Source organism: Callorhinus ursinus, unplaced genomic scaffold (assembly GCF_003265705.2).
Source record: "Callorhinus ursinus isolate GAN/ISIS: 27379988/994484 unplaced genomic scaffold, GSC_fseal_2.0 scaffold3, whole genome shotgun sequence".
NCBI classification, from domain to species: Eukaryota; Metazoa; Chordata; class Mammalia; order Carnivora; family Otariidae; genus Callorhinus; species Callorhinus ursinus.
The window spans coordinates 26,006,485-26,026,384 of NW_027397065.1; the positions used below are offsets into that span (position 1 = coordinate 26,006,485).

The 19,900-nt window shown below is 39.0% G+C and overlaps 1 protein-coding gene across 6 annotated transcripts in view; it reads left to right on the forward strand.

Moving 5' to 3' along the window:
• The window catches only part of CAMK4 (calcium/calmodulin dependent protein kinase IV), a 325,141-nt gene that overhangs the window by 280,292 nt on the left and 24,949 nt on the right, over window positions 1-19,900 (forward strand). For all 6 annotated transcript variants that reach the window (XM_073889115.1, XM_025866880.2, XM_073889130.1 and 3 more), the window contains 2 exons: window positions 9,036-9,126; window positions 11,199-11,273. In XM_073889115.1, the coding sequence (XP_073745216.1) occupies window positions 9,036-9,126; window positions 11,199-11,273 (166 nt within the window). The remainder of the gene's footprint in view (window positions 1-9,035; window positions 9,127-11,198; window positions 11,274-19,900) is intronic.

Genomic DNA, 19,900 nt, shown 5'->3' on the forward strand with positions numbered 1-19,900 from the left:
AAAAAAAAAAAAAAACAAGGTAAAAAAGCATTCCAGGAAGAGGGGTAGCCAGAAAAGGATGCTGAGGTGGGAAAAAAATTTGGGCTTGGGAGGAATTGAATGAAAGTCAGTATGGGTAGACCAGAGTAAGAGAGGGGGAAAGGAGCAGAATATGAGGCTGGAGGGGAAGTCAGGAGTTAGACAACCAACACCTCAAAAGCTAGGATAAAGTAATAGGAAGCCATTGAAGAGCTTCCCAAGGAGAAGAAATGGCCTGTTCTCTTATGTTGCTGTGTGGACAATAGATTGAAGGTGGGGCCATGTTGGAAATCAAAGAGAGTTAACGTGGTCTAGCTAAGATCATGGCAGTGCCATGGAGAGAAGCAGGGCGATTCTGGAGACATTTTGGAATTGGAATTCACAGCACTCTGCTGTGAATAGGATGGAGGCACTAGGGGAGAAGAGAGAAACAGTTTCTGACCTCAACACTTGAGTTCACCGAGGCATTAAATTTTGAGGTGGGAAGAATGAAGGGAACAGGGCTGGAAGAAGGTCAAGAGTTCAGTTTTAGACATGTTGAACTTAAGGTATCCGTGAGACAGCCAGCTGGAAATGAGACCTGGGCAGGTGGACATATGGGCCTGGAGCTTAAGAAAACAACAGTTTGAACTAGAACATCCTTTTGGGATACTATCATGGAATAGTCTTTACAGTCTTAAACTGCTAGCAGTATAGTGGCATCGTGTCTGTAGTTCATTTGAGACCAGACGTAGTTACCAACTCGATGTACATATTTATCTTCAGAGCACATCATTCATAGCAGCTGCATGGTATTCAGAATAAGCCAACATGAAATGCCTGCAACTTATATAAAATTTATGTTTTTAAAAATTCATTATCTAAATAATATATGATTTTTATAGTTAAATTTCATAGAAGAAAAAATTAAAATTAATTATAACCCTACCACACTATTTGCTTATACACATGTGTACTTTTGGGGGGCTATAAGAAGTAGCTGGAAGGAAGGGAATAGACGTACAGGCTCAGAGAGAGTTCATAGCAAAATAGAAGGCTACCAGCACAGTCTTAGTAAAGATCTCATTTAAGAAGCGGAGTCAGAAAAAAAATTCGTGTATTTATTGATATACTTCACAAATGTTTATTGAGCACCTACTGAGTTCCAAGGCCTGTTTTAAATTCCAAAGTGGGAATCACACCCTGCAGAGTGTTTTGTTTGTACCCTGTTCAGGCTTTTAAAATTTTCAACTTTAGTGCCAACATTTAAAATTTGTAATATTTTACATCAGAAAATCTGAATTTCTGTCTTGCCTTGAAAAATCAGAAGAGCTGGCAAAATAGGGCCTGCATTCCTGCCTGACAACAGTTGGCTGAATCTGAGTCTCCTTTGCCTCTTAAGGGGCCACGCTTTCCAGGGACAGAGGCAGTCCCTGGGACTTCCCCATGTCTTCCTTTTATTTTACACTCTGTCAAATTCCTTCATTCTTTCAGGTTATCTTCCTGGCCCCTAGAGAGTTTGTGACCTCTGCTCAAGGGATACAAAATCAAATACAACATTGTTGTTGCCCTGCATGACCAAAGCAATGGAAAGATGCTGAAGATTATAAGCAGCGGCATGATGTGACCAAATTTGCGCATTTAAAAAATTATTCTCGGGCTCCTGGGTGGCTCAGTTGGTTGAACGACTGCCTTCGGCTCAGGTCATGATCCTGGAGTCCCAGGATTGAGTCCCGCGTCGGTTTCCTGCTCAGCGGGGAGTCTGCTTCTCCCTCTGACCCTCTTCCCTCTCGTGCTCTCTATCTCTCATTCTCTCTCTCTCAAATAAATAAATAAAATCTTTAAAAAAAAATTATTCTCATGCCACTGTGGAGCATGAGCCGCAGGGGAACAACCCTGGAAGTTGGGAGGCTGGTAATTAAGCTAGTCATCAGTGTAATTAAGAGGGAAACGTGTTAGTGGCCTGGCTGAAGGTAAGAGCAGTTAAGTGAGAACAAGGGGCAGAGAGATGCATGAGGCACTAAGGAGGGAGGGCTACCCAAGGTCACAGATCATGGATTGAATGTATTGGTAAAGGAGATGGAGGAGTTGGGTAAACCCAGGTTTCTGGCGTGGCCAAATCGATGATGTCATTTGTTGAGTTTGGAAATATAGGTGCAGGAGTAGATTTAGGGTAAATAATGTTTGGTTTTGGAAATGTTGAGCTTGAAACATGTGTGAGACATTCAAATGGAATGGAGAGTAGAAAGTTCTATGGAGTCGGAGCCACAGAGTGGTTGGGAAGGCAATAGAGATTTGGGACATATTGGATAAGTGGTACTTTATTTGTGGCTTTCAGTGAGCTCACTCTGGAAACCAAGGAAAAGCAGAAGGTGCTGAGCTAGTCAGAGACGGGGCCGGGGTGGGGGGCAGGGGAGGCTGAGGGGAGAGCAAAGAGTGAGCACCAGGCAGCCAGTGTGGCAAGAGCCCCAGAAGATTGGGAGTCCAACTGAGAGACAAGACCATGTGCTCAGAGGCCAAACGTCAAATAAAGAGTCAGAAAGTGTGTGTTGGGTTTGATGAGGTCTAAAATAAAATTCTGGTGTGTTGAAGAAAAGGAGAGGGAAGAAAATGGAAGCTGTGAGAGGAGACCTAGGAGAGTAGGAAATAGCTGAGGGCAGCGAGAGAGCAGGACAGGAATGAGTGCATTCGAGAGACTATGGAGGTGATGATTGTTTTCTTTTCCTTGTTTCTTTTTTTTTCTTTAAATTTTTATTGTTATGTTAATCACCATACATTACATCATTAGTTTTTGATGTAGTGTTCCATGATTCATTGCTTGTGTATAACACCCAGTGCTCCATGCAGAACGTGTTCCTTGTTTCTTTTTGATGGTGATGCTACCCAGTCTAGAGCATCATGTATAATGATGAAAGGGAAGAAAGAGGGAATAGCAAGTGAGAAGTGGGAGAAAAGGCAGGAGTGAGTGCCTCTGAGTAGGGAGGGAGGAAAGAGTGAAATAGTGAAATAGGATCCCACAGCAGCACCCCAGGATGGCTCCTGAAGAAGAGCCTGAGAAGGAGAATGGAGCTTAAGCAAAACAACAGGCTTTGAAATGCGACTCTTTATCAGTGACAAATACTATTTATCATAGTAATTCTTTGTCTTCTAATGGAGAAAAGATATAGTAAGAATGTTTCAAATCCTAATTGCCACATACTTTGTTCCTTTTGTATCTTCTAAATGTTCTTGGAAACTCTGAACACAAATATAATAATTTCCATTTCTATTTCCCTTAGACTTATATCCAGGGTGAAGAAGACTAATATATAATACATTCTATTACTCTATAATTTATAATGCATCTTCTTGGGAAAAGGAGTTGTGGCAAATTAAGTGAAGAATGCGTACAAAATAAAGCTATTAAAGTGGAAAAAGGAATTTCCTAAAAAACAGAGAGAGGGAGAAGTGAATATGTCCAAACTAGGCTAGCTAATTGTGATTGAAATCGCTTGTACATTGCATTTTTGGCCACCAAAACAGAAGAGGAAAATGTGATGAAATAAAAAGCAAATATTTTCTGATCAAAGTGTCCTTTGATACTTCAGGAAAGAGCAAGTTTTCCAAGTCTCAAAGGATTTCTAATTGTAATTTAGTGTATAAGAGACATGGAACAACAGCTACCATTTATAAAACAGAATATCCAGTCCATGCTGAGTGCCTCCATGCCTCACCTCTGATTCTCAGTACAACCTTTGAAGTGGGTGCTACTGATGGGGAACCTGGGAGTTGCAGGGAGACAGATTGTTTTCAGGTCTCACAGCTAATATATGGCATACTTGGGGAGTATTGCCCCACAGCGCCTCTCATGCTGTTGTTCACTTGTTTCAAAAATAATGCCACAAAAACCTTATTATGCTTATTTCTTCTGTCAACCCTTGACCAAAACCAAGTGTATAATATTTGATACAGTACTTTGCAAAGATATGCCCTTGGCACCAGTGCATTAAATGCACCATTATAAAATCCTTAAAAAGATACTGTTACCTACTTTGATGACTCTGCAGATAAAATATTTGTCATTCTATGCTTTCTTCTTTTTTCTTTTTTTAATTTTTTTACTTCAATTCAATTTAATTACCATGTACTGTATCAGTGATTCAGCAGTTGAATACAACATCCAGTGCTCATTACATCAAGTGCCCTCCTTAATGCCCATCACCCACTTACTCGATCCCCCCCCCACACCTCCCCTCCCGCAACCCTCAGTTTGTTCTCTATCACTAGGAGTCTCTTATGGTTTGTCTCCTCTCTATTTTCATCTTATTTTATTTTTCTTTCCCTTCCCCTATGCTCATCTGTTTTGTGTCTTAAATTGCACATATGAGTGAAATCGTATGGTATTTGTCTTTCTTTTACTGACTTATTTCTTTATGATTTTTTTCTAAAAAGGTAATATACTTTTAAAAAACTGAGCAGTAAATTAATTGTGCTTCTCTGCCTCTTCCTTTTCCACCTCCTTTTTCTTCTTTTTATTCCTTAAAGTTTTAATTAAATTCATATACACCTGGTTATTTGGTCTTCCAATTTCTTTATTAAAGGTTACGATTTTTCAAGATTCAGTAGTTAGATGCTACAGTTGTCAGATTTATTATTTCTTTCTCCATTAAACTGTTAGTTTTAGAGGTCTTCCAAAGTGGCGTTTAGTTTTTAATATTATTGCTTGCCTTTGTTTACTTTAATTATGATTACTTTCAACACTTGGTTTATTCTAGAATATGCAATTATCTCATTTCTCAATTTCTCCTATCCTTTTGTCTATTTGTATCGAATCCTCATGACTTAAATAAACTGTAGCTAAGATCAAGAATATCTTGATAGGGTCTCTTTCTCCATAATTGGATATTTCTTAATCAATTCTGTATCACTGATGTGATATGTCTTTGCACAATTTCCCATGAATACACAATTTTGGGGGACGTTTTTCCCGATTTCCTTTTCTTCACTTCATGTATAGTGATCTTGATGTGGTCAGTTAAGATCAGTGCTTGATGACATTAGAGGTGTGTATTTCATTTAAAACCCACTTTGAAAATAAATGTCAGTGTGCGTATTATTCAGCTCTTAAACTGCCCTTTTTATGTCCTCAGATGCTCTAAGACAGAAGTTTTCAAAGTATAGTCTAAGGGTTCCTGGAGGATCCCTGGGACCCCCTTTTAGATGGTCTGTGAGGTCAGAACTATTTTGTCATACTATGAAGGTGTTTCAAGTACAGTGTGTGTCCTGTGATTTTACAGTAGACTGTGCAGAAGCAGATAGGAGAATCCAGCTGTCTTCTATTAAACCAGAAATTAAAGAGATTTGAAAAACTTTAAAACAATAACACAGCACTCATTAATTTTTTTGTTTTAGAAAATACATTTTTATTAGAAAATGTTTGTCAATATGTCATGAATTTGTTTTTTTAATAAATTAATTTTTTTATTTCTCGTTTTTAACTACTAATCATAGTAACTAATGTTAGATGTAACTGATATAAGCAAAAACTCCTGGAGGTTCTCAATATTTTTTTTTTTTTTTTTACTATAAAGGGGTCCTGAGACCAGGACGTTTGAGAACTGGTGCTCTCAAAGTGTGGCTGCTTCTAACAATTGTATCTTTTGGGGGGGAAGACAAAAGATCATATTCCATGTTTTCCTTTTTGCTTGGCTTCCTGCCTTGAGATAATGTAAAAGTTAAAAATACTAACTCTTGGTTAAAGGCAATCAGTGGATCTAAGCAAAAATAAAATACTGACTCCTGCCATTTTGTCAGTCAATACATTTAAATGCCCCCTACCACATGTGTACATGATTATATCTTGACTTTTCATAATCTTTCTACACCAAGTAATTTATAGCAAATGATTCCTGCCTATATTTTTAAAAGCCCATGACCTTCAGTATTTCATTGCTTTATTTTGTTTTTAAATTTGTCCCTCTGTTAGTGCTAGCTCTTAAATCTATTATTTTTTCTAAAATTTTTCTTCTGTTATCTGGTTTAGCTCTCCTCTATGGAGTGCCAAATGGTGTCGTTTTGTTTTGTTTTATTTGATTTGGGCTTAGAACACAAAACTACCATTTCTGTTCAAGAAAGCCAGAACAATATTTAATGAGCGTCTTTGCATAATTAGTACTTTGCTAAACCAATGCTTGTAAGTTTATCTCATTTGTTGTTATTGTGTTGCTATTTTCGGTGTAATTTTCTTCCCAAAGCAATGGAGCTTCTTAATTGAGTTAGATTGGAAGTGGGGGAGATCAGTATTTTCCATTGATCCCAAACTGTAATTCTTAGGTATGTTCCAAAGCAACTATATGAGAAACGCATTTTTGCCTTCAAACTCAGCTTATGCAAGATATAGCATCTTCCTCCTCGGGGGTCTGGTGGGTTTTCACTAAGGCTGAGCATGGCGCTCTGCCTTCCCACCAATCCTCCCCTTCCCATGGCCTTCCCGCTCCTTCATCATTCTCCCCTCCTCTCCTTTGCCGTGTTCTCCTCCCATGCCCACCCTACACAATCAAGCATCTGCTTGGGAGTCATGTAGTGGGCAAGGCTGTGACTCCGCCACCACATGCCTGCGTCTGAATCCCAACTCCAGGTGTCTAGTTGTGACATTGCACACATCTCTGGCCTCTTTATGCTTCAGCTTTCTCATTTGCGAAACAAGCATTAATATGACTTACCTCACAGGGCTGCTACGAAGATTAAATAAGTTGATAGGTACAAGGTGTTGATAGTAGTGCTTGGAATACAGTAAGTGTATAGGGCATTAAGGAGTGAGCTTGTCCATTCCTCTCCTTCATGAATGAAATTTCAAGCCATTTCTGTAGCTTCTCCAGTCACTCTTGGGAAAGGAAGAGACCAAGATTTTAGACTCATTCAACTTTAAACTCCCTCCTTTCCCCAACATGGACCTTAGAGTTCTGTAATTTGTAAATAGAAGGGGATGGGAATACTTGTTATTTTATGCTCTTTCTCTTTATCCACCAACCGATCGTGCTCCTTCTAGGGTTGTTGTGAGGGCGACAGTGAGGAGAGGGGGAGGAGGGGGAGGGTTAGCAAAGGTCTTCCCACACTGGTGCAGTTATGGTCTGGCATCTGTGGTCTCTGGGTGTGTCTGGTGACAAATGCCGATGTTCTTTCCCTGTGGGACACCACTGATGGCTCTACAGAGACCCACTGCAGGGCAGTTCTCTCACTTCAGGTAGTACGTCTCTGAGGAGTCAGTGGTTCCTCAACCGCCGATGCCACCTCCCTCATGTTCTGCTTCCTGTGGTGCTGAGATGAGATGGCATCACCCCAGCACGAAACATTCTTCAGGGAGACTCATGTGTGGTTCCCTTCTGCACAGCCCACATGGAACCTGTGAGAAATGAGCAGCCTTGTTCAGTTCTTCTTCAAGGGCAGCTGAATCTCACTGAAGCCCCCTCTTCTTACTCCCGTTCTAACCACCTCTCGTTTTCACGAGTGAGCTGGGTATCAGTTCCTGTTTCCCCAAATCACTAAGCGAGACATGTCAAGCACCACAAATTATAACCTTGAAGCTGTCCACCTTCTCTTACTTGGCTTGCAGAGAAAGAAGAGACTCCCTCCCTTCCCCTAGGAGATAGGAAAGGAGAAGAACTGAAGTACCCTGGCAATTTTTTCTCTTAACCCAGCAGAAAAATGGGCAAAGGATACAAATGGGCAGTTCACAGAAGAGGAAAACCAAAAAGCAGATACTACACCAGTAAACAGAGAACGACAAATTAAACCAAACCTAAGATACAGTGTTTGCACTGCAGCTCAGCAAAAGTTAAAAGTACGGATTTGGTAAAGATGTTGGGAAAACATAATAAACACACTGTTTGTGTGAGTAAATATCAGTGGAGTTTAAAAATTTTAAATCTACCTTTTGACCCCACCAGACCTGCTTCCAGCTCTTTGTCCTAGAGAAGCACAAGCAAAACCACCCAAATATCCAAGTGCTAGAAGGCTTATTACTGCATTATTAGTAATTTTTAAAAACTTGAATGTCCGTCAAAAAGGGACTAGCAAAATAAATTATGATGCATTCAACAAAATGGACACAAGTGTTAAATAGAATAATCTGTAGTGATTTGTGGGAAAGGTTTCAAAGACATATTGTTAAATGAAAAAACAATGTAAAAAATTAATATTAATCATACATTTATGTAAGAAAATGAAAAAATCAGGAGTATTTCCTTGCATACATATATTCATGTTTGTGAATTCATAGAAAAATATTCAAACCATTTCAAAGTGATGAGTGATTACTTTTGGAGAGGGATCTGAGGCTAGGGGAAGCAGCATCAGGTAAGACTTCCACATTCACAGTGAGAGTATGTTACACGTGTGATAACACAATTTACAAAATAATTTAAAATATAATAAAATGAGTAGAGTTGCTAGGAGCAATCTTTAAGATCATCTCAAATATGCCACTTTATATTGATAGTTGGATTTACTAATCCTCAGAAGAGCCTATGAGAGCATTTAGCATCTTTAAACAATATTTATCATATTAAGGATAGTCCTCTATAATAATTACTCACATCTAAATACCTGTTCGAACAATAATTATTAAGTCTTTGCTATGGTTGTGAGCTTCTAAAATGACACATATAATTATGCTTTATTCAGATAATAAACCAGACAAATTTAAATACACAGAACCTTGACTTTATTATAATGATAGTTAGCGGATTTGAACTTATATGGTAATATGCATAAAGAGAACTGCCAACTAATATTCTCTGAGGAGTAAATATTTTATTTCTAGCAATTGGTTTTATACGCTTTAAACTGCATTTCACTTTTAGGTAACTGTATATAAGCTGTTCTTGAATTATGTGTAGTATAAACTTATTTTCCTATTGTGTTTATTTTTAAATCATATACGTGTGTTGTCAAATTACATAACATAGTAAAGATTATTCTAATTCTGAAAAGATTAAACATAAATGTTGGAACCATAAATACGGTTACTGGAATGTTACTCCATTATGTTCCCTATTTAGTACCTACATGAAAATGGGATTGTCCATCGTGATCTCAAACCAGAGAATCTTCTCTATGCAACTCCAGCCCCAGATGCACCGCTCAAAATCGGTGAGGACATTTCCTGAAGTCTTATGACCCCTTTCCCAGAGCAGAAGAAATTTATTCATTAGAATTTTAAAATATTTTTCCATCCAGTTTTGCCTTCATTTAATTTCCTTGGATATTTTGTGTCTGTAAAGGAATAATGCATTGTTTTGGAAGTCTGAGTTTTTTCCTGATACATTTATCTGGAAGCAGTGCCTAGAAGTTGGTGCTCCAGTTCTGGACACAAAAGATACATAGCTCTTAGAAATGACAGGGACTTCAGTAGGTTGATGGTGTATTTTGTAGATAAGTTTATATAGAAGAAAATCACAGATAACATAACACTTCTTTTTTTTGTTACTTTTTATTCCATAGATTAGTTGGAGCTTAATTTTAGAAATTCAAGGATTTTGACACAAAATGCTTAGTACCTATCAGCGAATTTAGGATCTGAGTCACTTGTTTATATGAACAGAGATAAATTAAGATCCGTATTTCTCAGAGTGCACTCCACAGAACACTGGTTCCTCAGCTGAGCGAACAAGAGTAAATACTCTAATTCCCTTTGCCGGGGGGTGGAGGGGGGGGTGGGGGGGGGGGGGGGGGGGGAGTGGTTTGTGGAAGTGCTGAGTTGGTCAGATAAATTGGGAAATGCCAACTTAAACAAGATTTTTTATTTCTGCAGGACTTTTCAGAACTCTAAAAACACTAATGTGTAAACTGACATCTAAATTAGTGTATTGTGAGGCTTTTCCCAAGCCTTCCTTGACTCTGGGAACCTTGTTTTTTCTCCCAATAAGCATTTTGAAGAACCACAAAGGAACTTTGTGAAATTCCAGTCTACTCAAAGAGTCCTTTAAATCAGCATTTTAGAAAAAAAGCATATTAAATGTTACTTTCCCTGTCTTTTCATTAGCAAGTAATAATAACAGAACTTATTTTATAGGAATTCTCCTTAGCAGAATCTGTGTTAAATCCTCTGAAGGACATTGTTCTTTTCGTGCTGGCCTGTATAATGTTAATCTGATAAGTTCACTGCATTAGAAGTGTTAACACCTTTGAAAATTAAGTTATACATATCATGGAAGAGCCCAGACAACATAATGTGCTTTATGAATGCAAGAACCCAAAGAAAAAATACTGAAGTCCTGTTAGGCAGCCGGGCTTGTTCTTGTAATCACTCCTGAAAGGCGGTGAACAGCAGGGAGACTTCCATTTCCTTTGACATCACTTTCAAAGATTTTATCCCTAAAGAAATTTCTTTAAATGGATGGATAGATACTAATTTAGACAGGAGAGGCTTTCTTTCTAAAGGACTTCCTGCTGCTTTCCCTGATAAGGATCAGCACCTCCGCGGAAATGTGGGTTTATCTTTGAAGTCTAAAATGGCATCAATTCTGCACCTGCCTCTCTTGAAGAATGGCCTTGAACGGTTTCCTGATGTTTCCTGAGTGAGAGAGAAGTAGCCCAGCAAATAGACCATAATGGTAGCAACTTTGGGTAATATTTTACCTAAGTAATATTCTGAGGAATAAATAAAGAAATTTTTGCAAAAAAAAAAAAAGTGTTACATTCCTCATATGAGAGTAAATCCTTATCCATCAGATACACTAAGGAATGACGTTATTTTGAAGCGAATGAACCTTTTGATATTTCTGTTCATGTCTTTGACATTCACAAAAGCCTAATTTTTTTAATTTTGATTTCTCCCTTGGAATGCTAATTCTATATCACTAATTCTATATTGTACTTTAGAGCTACTGTTTCATAAATCTCAGAGTTAACATTAGACAAAATATATCTATTGCAACTGTTACTTCAAGAACAAATAGCTTATTTGCTAGAAGCTGGGAATTATAGAGAAGAGCACAAAATGTATTTGGGAGTCATATTTTTCTCCAATTTAAAGCAAGATTCGAATTACTGTTATTATTATTTTTCAGTTTCTTCTCCCAGGTGACTGGTCCCCTTCTTTATCCAATCATCAGATACAAAAACAAATGAGTCCGTTTTATTTTGAATAGCAGAAGTATTCTGTCATCTTATAAAAGCTGAGAAAAGACTGATTTCATTAAATTTTTCTCTTGTGTTGTTAGCTGATTTCGGACTCTCTAAAATTGTGGAACATCAAGTACTCATGAAGACAGTGTGTGGAACCCCAGGGTACTGCGGTATGCTCTTTAATACTGATGTTTACTTTTATGGTTATTTGAAATCTATTTGTATTTGGTGATCTAATTTTTTCACTCTTAATATCTCTATTTAAAATGCTTACAATGTGGGGGATGCCTGGGTGGCACAGTGGGTTAGGCATCTGACTCTTGATTTCAGCTCAGGTCATGAACTCAGGGTCGTGGGATAGAGCCCCATGTTGGGCTCTGCACACATCAGGGAGCGTGCTTGGGATTCTCCCTCTCCCTTTCCTTCTGCCCCTCCCTCCACTTCTCTCTCTCTCTAAAAACTGAAAACAAATAAATAAATCTTTAAAATGCTTATAGTGTGATGCAAGTCCCATGAGGAAGGCACATATAAATGATACTCAGACCACCTCCTTTTCTGCATGAAAGTTTCAGTGATGTTGGTTTTAGGGCACCCCTCTTAACAGGAAAAGAGGGAGCCCCAGGGGGTAAGGACTGGGTGCTCTGCACCTGTCTTTTGGGCAGTAGCTACTCTTAAACCCACTTAGGAGTAGAAGGACAGTCACCAAGAAAGAGGGCAGGGAAACAGCTTTGTTTCTGGTTGGAAATAGGGCCATGAGCCCTCAGTCACTTTCCTTATTTGCTTTTACTTGGGAGGGTGTGTGAGGAGAGAGTGTGTCATTAATTCAGAGGGCATATAGGACAACAGTGAGAATGGGTTAGTCTCTAGTCCTCATTGACGGCACTCACCTAGCCTTACTAAGACAAGGGCTTCAGGTGGGGTTCTCCACCAGAGTTCCCCAATCTCTAGAGATGGACTGTGTGACATCCTCACATCCAAGAACCACATAACTAACTCATTTTAACAGCTTTTGAATTCATAGAAATCAGACTGCAGAAGGCACAATTAGATATCCACTGAAGCAAATATATGATTAAATTCACAGAATTGTAGTGCTAGAAGAAGCTTTAAAGTTCATTTACTAACATCCTCATTTTGAGTTCCAGAGTATGACTTTTCCAAGATTCCGTATCTAGTTGTTAGTGGGTCACAGATGAGAATCGAGGTAGCCAAGGACCTAAAAACAGATTTATAAAATTCCCTTTTCAAAAAAGCAATATAGATAAAATCAATATAATTTTCCTTCATAGAAATGTTAATCAGTTATTACTTACAGCTTAAAATGTTTTTTTAAAAGATTTTATTTTTAAGTAATTTCTAAACCCAATGTGGGGCTCAAGCTCATGATCCCAAGATCAAGAGTCACATGCTGAGCCAGCTGCCCCTAAAATGTTTTTTATTTTAGTGTTTCAAATCTCAAAGTATTACTTGATCATTGTAAGAAGTAAAAATCCAAGTATATATAATCAGTATTAATTGCCTTATGCATTCTTCATCTTTCTCCATGTTTCTATAGTCACATAAACATTTTATAATTTTGCTTTTAACTAGTTAGCTTCTCTAGTGAATCTAAAATATTATTTCCTTGTAGCTCAACTGCCCATAAGCCCAATAATTACACAGAATTAAGTATGCCTATCTTTCTATTAAATCTTTAAATTGTACCAAATATTCTTGCTCTGGATCTTAAACTCCTTGGCAATAAGAGTAGTTTATCAATTAGGAGAAAATTCAGAAAACTCCAAGTAACTGTTGCTTAAACAAGGTACAAGTTGATTTCTCTCATGTTAGAAGTCTAGAGAAAGGCAATTCTGGTGGTTTCTCCAGCTATGGCTCTGTAGCTCTCAGTGCCAAGGATCCAGACCTTTTCTGTCTGGCTCTAGCATTCTTTAGCATGCATCCTCAGAGTCCAAAATGGCTGCTTGCAATCACTCATTACATCTGCATTCTATGTGACAGGAAGGGGGGAAAAAGAGTATACCTTTTCACGGTTAAATAGACTTGCTAAAGCTCCATGTCACTTCCACTTATATCTTATTGGCCAGTCCTCAGTCACAGCCTCCACACTGCAGGCTGGCAGTGGGGCCTATGGCTGGACATGTTGGTGCCCCAAATGAATTCAGGGTACTTTTACTAAGTATGGGTATCACATTAGACAGCTCACTAGCTCTACCACAGACTTAAAGAGTAGGATTCCCATTCCTAGGAAAAAACCCATTGAACTATGCCATGTTCCCTGTAGGCATCCTCTTGTTTTGTTTTGTTTTGTTTTTATATATTTTCCTTAGAACTGTTAGCTGACAACCCGTCCATGACTCTTTCCTTCTAATGGTGCCATAGATATTTCCCCTTTCTCTAATTCGTAGGTCCTTATTTATCGTCTTCCTGTATTTCTTTCATGCCTTCCTACTTCCAAGGCTGTGAAGGAAAAAAAGAACCTCGAATTTAGTACCACATGCCAGATGGGGTTGCCCATTTGTGAGTACTAACTGCTGACCAATCGATAGAAGCATTGAAAGAGAATTGATAAAAGAATGATAAAACAAAGTAAGGATTTCCCAAAAGAAAAAAGCTGATGGGCAGTTTAGTAATCATTATCTAATAGCAAAAACTTAGTATTCCAAAGAGATAGGTAGGTTGGAACAATTTTCTGAGAATTAGCAGCCTTAAAATGGGAAGTTCAGGAAGAGCTTAAACTAGCATCCTTTCAGTGGCTTTGATAATAGTCCTAAGAGTAGTTCTTTCTTGCAGCATTACAGAATAGTCATTCTATGAGTGAATGATTCATTCATTGATAAAACGAACATTGGCTGTCTAATAGACTCCATGTTAGGCACTGAGATTACAAAAGTGAACACCATATGGTCTTGTCCTTCCAGGATTTCATAGGCTATTAAAGAAGAAATACCCATATACAATAAATCAAAGTTTGTTATGGTAAGTTCTGTATTTGTCTGAGCTAAAGGCTTAAAGATACAGGGAGGAGGGAACAATACATCATCCCCAAAGAGGTTTTTACAGAGGAGGGCATTTGAGCTGTACTCTGAAGTTTGAGTAGGAGTTCAGCAAGTGAAGAAGTAGCCACAAGGTAATCTTTGTAAGCAGGAAAAGGAAGAGAAAAGTCATAGAGGAGTGGTAGCATCTGGCAAGTTCAAGGACTATTGGTTACTTTGTCATTTTACATGACTGCAATATAGAGTCTTTGGTACAGAAGATACAGATGGATTTGGAAAGATAGGATGGACCATATTTTTTTAAATAATCTATAAATCAGGCCAAAGAATTCAGACTTGCTTTGGTAGATAATAGGGATCCAGCAAAGGTTTTTAATCAGGGTAATTATATTTTAAAATCAAATCTGTAGCTTATAGATATCTTGATAATGACATTATGACATGGATTGGAGGGAGAAAAGAGTTCAAAAGAAGACAAATTAGAAAGCTATTATAAATTCTCTTTCCTGTCCTTCTGATGTCAGAAATCTATATACAGGGTGCTGTCACTTCTATAATAGCTTCTCAGAATACTGTATTTGATCTGTTCTACATCCAGTCATTTATTTTTTAACTATAAAATGATTATAAAAATACTATTTCAGACCTTTGTCATTGCCATAAACAGGCCCATCTTACAGATAATGCCATCTAGTAATGGAGGCTTATTTTCCATTTCCTATTTATTTTTCCCTGCAGATACCCACATCACCCTAGAGGCTACGTAATGGGGAAGGAGGGAATTGGTTGATTGAATGTGATCCATATAATCTTTGTGCTGTGCTTTAGGTAGAGTGTCACCAGAAGCAGTAATTTGCTATTTTATAAGAAAAGGCAGAGAAAGCCGAAAGGAAGCCGGAGGTGGAGGGAGGAAGGATTGAGAGGGAAAAATAGAAGTGCTCTGTGGACTCTGAAGTGCTAAATATATGTGTGGAATTACTATTATGTAGGCTGGAATACTTAGGTTGGGAGAAAACTGCCCATCGATAGAATGAGTTGGATATGAGAGCCAAGTGCAAGACTGGTGGGAATCACGGTCATCTTCCAGAAAGCATGACTTACAGAGACTTTACATTTGACTTGAAAAGGTATCTGGAGCCCATATAGTTGATGGAGAGGAAGAGGTGTGAGCTTGTTTCCTTGCTTGTTGTAAGGGTGATTACATCCCAGGTCAGTTATCCTCATGTACACTGGGTCTAGTTTCTACCTTTACTGGAAGGCTTTCCCAGTTACATCTTTTGAGGGAGTGGGTGTTTATATTTTATACCATCTGTCATTTGTCAGGAAATACACAAGTGAAAAGCCACCCATTCAGTTTCATTCATAGAACCTTTGCCCCAGGCTATTAATAACAGAGGGTTCTCCTATAAGTGAATTGCAAAAGAAAAATCACAGATGTTGTGTGTTTAAGTAAATTCCTCATTATTTCCTGGGAAATGTGCCCAGTTGAAAATAAACTCCAGGCCAGAAAATTAAAATCTGTGGTCCAGATAAATGAAATCAATGAGTAGTGCTCGGAAATAACCATGGAGAGATTCTCCACATCTTGTTGTTGGGAAAAGAAATAGGTCTCAAAAAACAAACAAACAAACAAACAAAAAACCCAAAAACAAAAAACAAAAAATCCATTAGGTCATGGCTCCTGATAAATGGGCCACAATGTATACAACCAAAATGTCTTGCCTGGTTTAGCTATTTAAGGCATGAAGTCTGTGTTTGTTCACCCTACCCCATGTCAATCACAGAAAGGAAGAAAAAACTGTTAGAGTAGAAAAGAAAACAGTGTGGTAAAGGGTGAGATAAAAGAGTATTTCTGTCTAATACTAATTTCTAATTCATAAGCTTAGTTAATTAAACTATGTATGTTCATATTTCATAGTTCTACCTGTCTATCCAAATTCTATTTGGAGGGTCTAGAAGCTATTCAGAATTTATTTTCTGTTGGCATTTGCCAGGGTCGCATAAGAGTGATAATCTTATGTTGTTCCCACATTGTTATGTTTTAAAAAAATAACTTATGTTCACTGTACCGAAATTAAAGATAATTTCTCAACAGCCTGGAGTCAGACAGAAGAGATTTCTGTCTACATGAACACACACTAATATGACCAATGTAGGAAAATTTCAGTGAAGTAAAAGAAGTAAATCTAATAATCTAAAATATAAGCTTTCAGAATAGTTTCATAAAAGATGTCTTTTTGTTCATTTCTAGAGGACTAAAGAGCTAAAGTGAAATAAAAGTATTATATTATATTGGTAATCTAACCACCTAAGGGATGATCTCACCTGAGAATTAATGAAATATCCACAATGATGACTTCCTTTTTATAGTGAACTTAAGAAAAAACAGAAGAGTACATAGTAAAATGTCAATTGCATTGCCTGTAACTTAATGCTTGGCAGGCTGGTGTGTGTCCATGGGGTTCCTGTGGGGCTAGCTGACAATGGGAAAGAGCAGGGGATGTGAGACCAAGCAAACAGAGAATGCTCAGCAGGTGGGTAAAACGTGCACAGGTCCATCTCCCTTTCACAACCATGGCCCTTCTTTCTCCCTGAGATAGGCTGTGTCGCCAACCACCATATGACTGTCCCAGGCACACTTACAACACCTGATCCAAATGAACATGTGCCAGGCAAAGAAAAAAAGTGGGACTGGGCACAGATACAGGAGTGGTGAGGAAAGGCCATAGATCATTTTGTTCTTGACCTTGCAGAGCACAGGGACTCTGCTGGTGGAGTGCAGGCTTATTTTAAGCTGTCTTGGAAGTTTTTAAATCTAGAGGAAAATGAGCCTCTCGGGGTATTTGTATTGGTTTGGTACTGACCTAAACAAAGTGTATTCTGTGGAACTTAGTTGTGTAGATATTCAGTCCTTTTTTCATTTAATAAATATCTATCGAGCTCCTACTATGCACCAGGCACTATTCTAGGTGCTAGGGATATAGCAATGAAAGAAACCAACAAAAGCCCTTCTTTAAGGATGGCAGAAGACAAATAATAAACAAAATGAGTGTGTCAATATATAGAAAGAGGTGATGATTTCTATGGAGTTGGGAAAGAGGATAGGAAGTGCTGGGAGCTCAGGCTGCCACAAACAGGCTGATCAGGGGAGGCTTCACTGGAGAAGGGAGCAGAAGAACAAAGACTTGAAAGAGGTAAGGGAGAGAGCAAACTATGTGGATTCTATGGAAAGAACATTCCAGGGAGAGGGGACAGAGCACACCAACCCTGCGGCAGGGACACGCATAGGTGTCTGTAAGTCCAGGAAGGAGGCAGTGGGGTGGAATGTGGTGACAAGGGGAGAAATAATAGGAGAGAGGACCAAAGAGATCCAACTGGAAGGATGGGGTTCACATTTACTGAGATGGGGAGGACTTTGGCAGCAAAGGGGTTGGGGATTGTTGATTTTGATATTTGATATTTGACTTGGGGGCCTGTGAGAGATCCAGGTGGAGGTTACATGTGGGCAGAAGGATATATATGTTTGAAGTTCAGGAGCAGGGGCATGGCCTTTGATATAAATGTGGGCCCTGTCAGCATATAGATGCTGTGTGAAGTCACGAGACTTTCCAGCATCCCCAAGGCAGAAAAAGAAACAACCCAGACTGATCCCGGGACAACATCCCCATCAGCAGGCAAGAGAGAAGGAACCACATTTATTATTCACAGAACATCAGATAGTGAAGGAAGCAGCATCACGGGACAAAATCAGGAATTATGAATGGATGCAGATATGGGGTACAATATACAAAACAACATTCTAACATCTGAAGCTGTTAGCAGTAGGAGGGGCTGCCTCTCTGGCTCAGAAACGGCCCCAGAGGCTGACTGACTCCTGTCTCAGGATTCGGTGCCATCAGCGAGGGGAGGGGAGGAAGAGTCGTGCTCACATCCGTACCATCCAGCAGATACATGGTCTCACATCCGTACCATCCAGCAGATACATGGTCTGTGGCGTCAGCAGTGTTACCACACGATCTCTCTATATGTTTTATATGTGTAAAACTGTGTTGAGGATTATGGCAAGCACTTAGTTCACTCCAAGTTAACCAAATATATTCTGGCCTAAGATGCCTTATAAAATTGAGTCTAAGAAGATTGTCACCAACATCATCCTCCCACTTGTCATATTCTCTTTGGTTTAGAAGCAGTCTTTTAATGTGCTTGTCATCCTTGGCTTCTGGGTCCCCATACCATAAATCATTTTCTGTGCTTACCTCTTTATGACCGTAAGCAACTACTTCCAGCACAGAACCAGCCATGCCAGAGAATTCACAGCGCTGAGGACTTGGCTCTATTATTATCCATGTGAGGGTGGAATGTCGGGGAGAAGCGGTCACAGGAAGGGTGACTGATGACAAGTGGGTAGGAGACTTGCTTAAAATGTATTCTTTGGGCCCTGAACACCCACAGAGTGTCCTGTTTTAGAGTGTTGTTGCAGAAAGGATATGCATAAAATAAAAATATTTCAAAAGAATTATTAGTGATAAGTATCAGTAAGATTTATAGCTCCTTTAGAGAAAAAAAGTGGTATTTGCCATACTTCACAGAGTTCAGAGTCCACGTCCATCACTTTATATCTGTATCTCCATATCCAAAAGAGATTCTTGTATGATGTTAATATTAGGATGAGTTGGGTTTATATACTGATACTCCACCTCATCTCACAAAAATGGAAAGGCAACTTTTCAACAATTAATACCTCTTCGCTGTTCCTAGGCCAGCATTCATCACAACTTTAAAGTGAGCAGGAGACCCAATGTGATTAAGATTCAGAACAAATACTGATTACTCTAAGATGGGAGGGCTCCGTGGGATCATAGAAAAGTGAATTTCATAGAAATGAAACTTTCCCAGGGTAATAAAAATAGGTTGTGTTTATTTTTTCCTCTTCTGAAAGTACTTAGGTGTTCTCAAATATTTGATTTTCTCTTCAGGGTATTATTAAAAAAAATAAAAAGTAAGGTGAGGAAAATAAACAGGCTATCATTCTTCACCCATTTGTAAGATTTATACGAAGAGAAATATCATGCAATCTGTGTGCCAAAGAAGACATTTTAAACAGCTTCAATGAAAAATATTAAGTGCGAGTTGGATTGACTGCTGTTTGTGGTGTAAAAAGATGAAGAGCCCAGGAAAATGGAAAAGATGTGTTAGAACATACAGTGTATCACTTGGGTTTCAAAACATCCTTCAAACTTCTTTCCTGCTCTACGCTAACAAGTCACAGATAACCAAAGAGATGGAGGCCCCAAATGCCTCCTCAGCCCTTCTCGACCTTTCACACTATGACATGGTAGCATGGAACTCTTCTGAGATTCACTGTAGTAAACTGACAAGGCTGCTCCTAGCCAGAGGCAACTCCTTCTGGAAACATCTCAACTGTATCCCAGTCTGATTCACACCTTCGTTACAACACAGCAAACTGCACTGGGACACCACCTGTCTTCTCTTGCTGTCAAAGCAAATACTGCACTTGACAGAGCTTCACATGTTGTGCCCCGTTCTTGCCAAATATAGGCGACATGGTGACAAAGGACCACACGTGGTACAGATGCTGAGGAAGGCCCAGTGTAGCGTCTGCGCTGCTGTGGGGACTGCTGCTGTGCTCAGGGGGCTGCCCTGGGTTCCTAGCCACGTTCAGAACAGTAAGGGAAGAGAATTTCCAAACACTGCTCTTCTGCTTCAGAGAAGTCCCTCTTTCTCCTTCCACAGTGCTCACTCCTCAGAGGCAAAGTTTAGAGGGACTTCTAGATGCCGTGGGC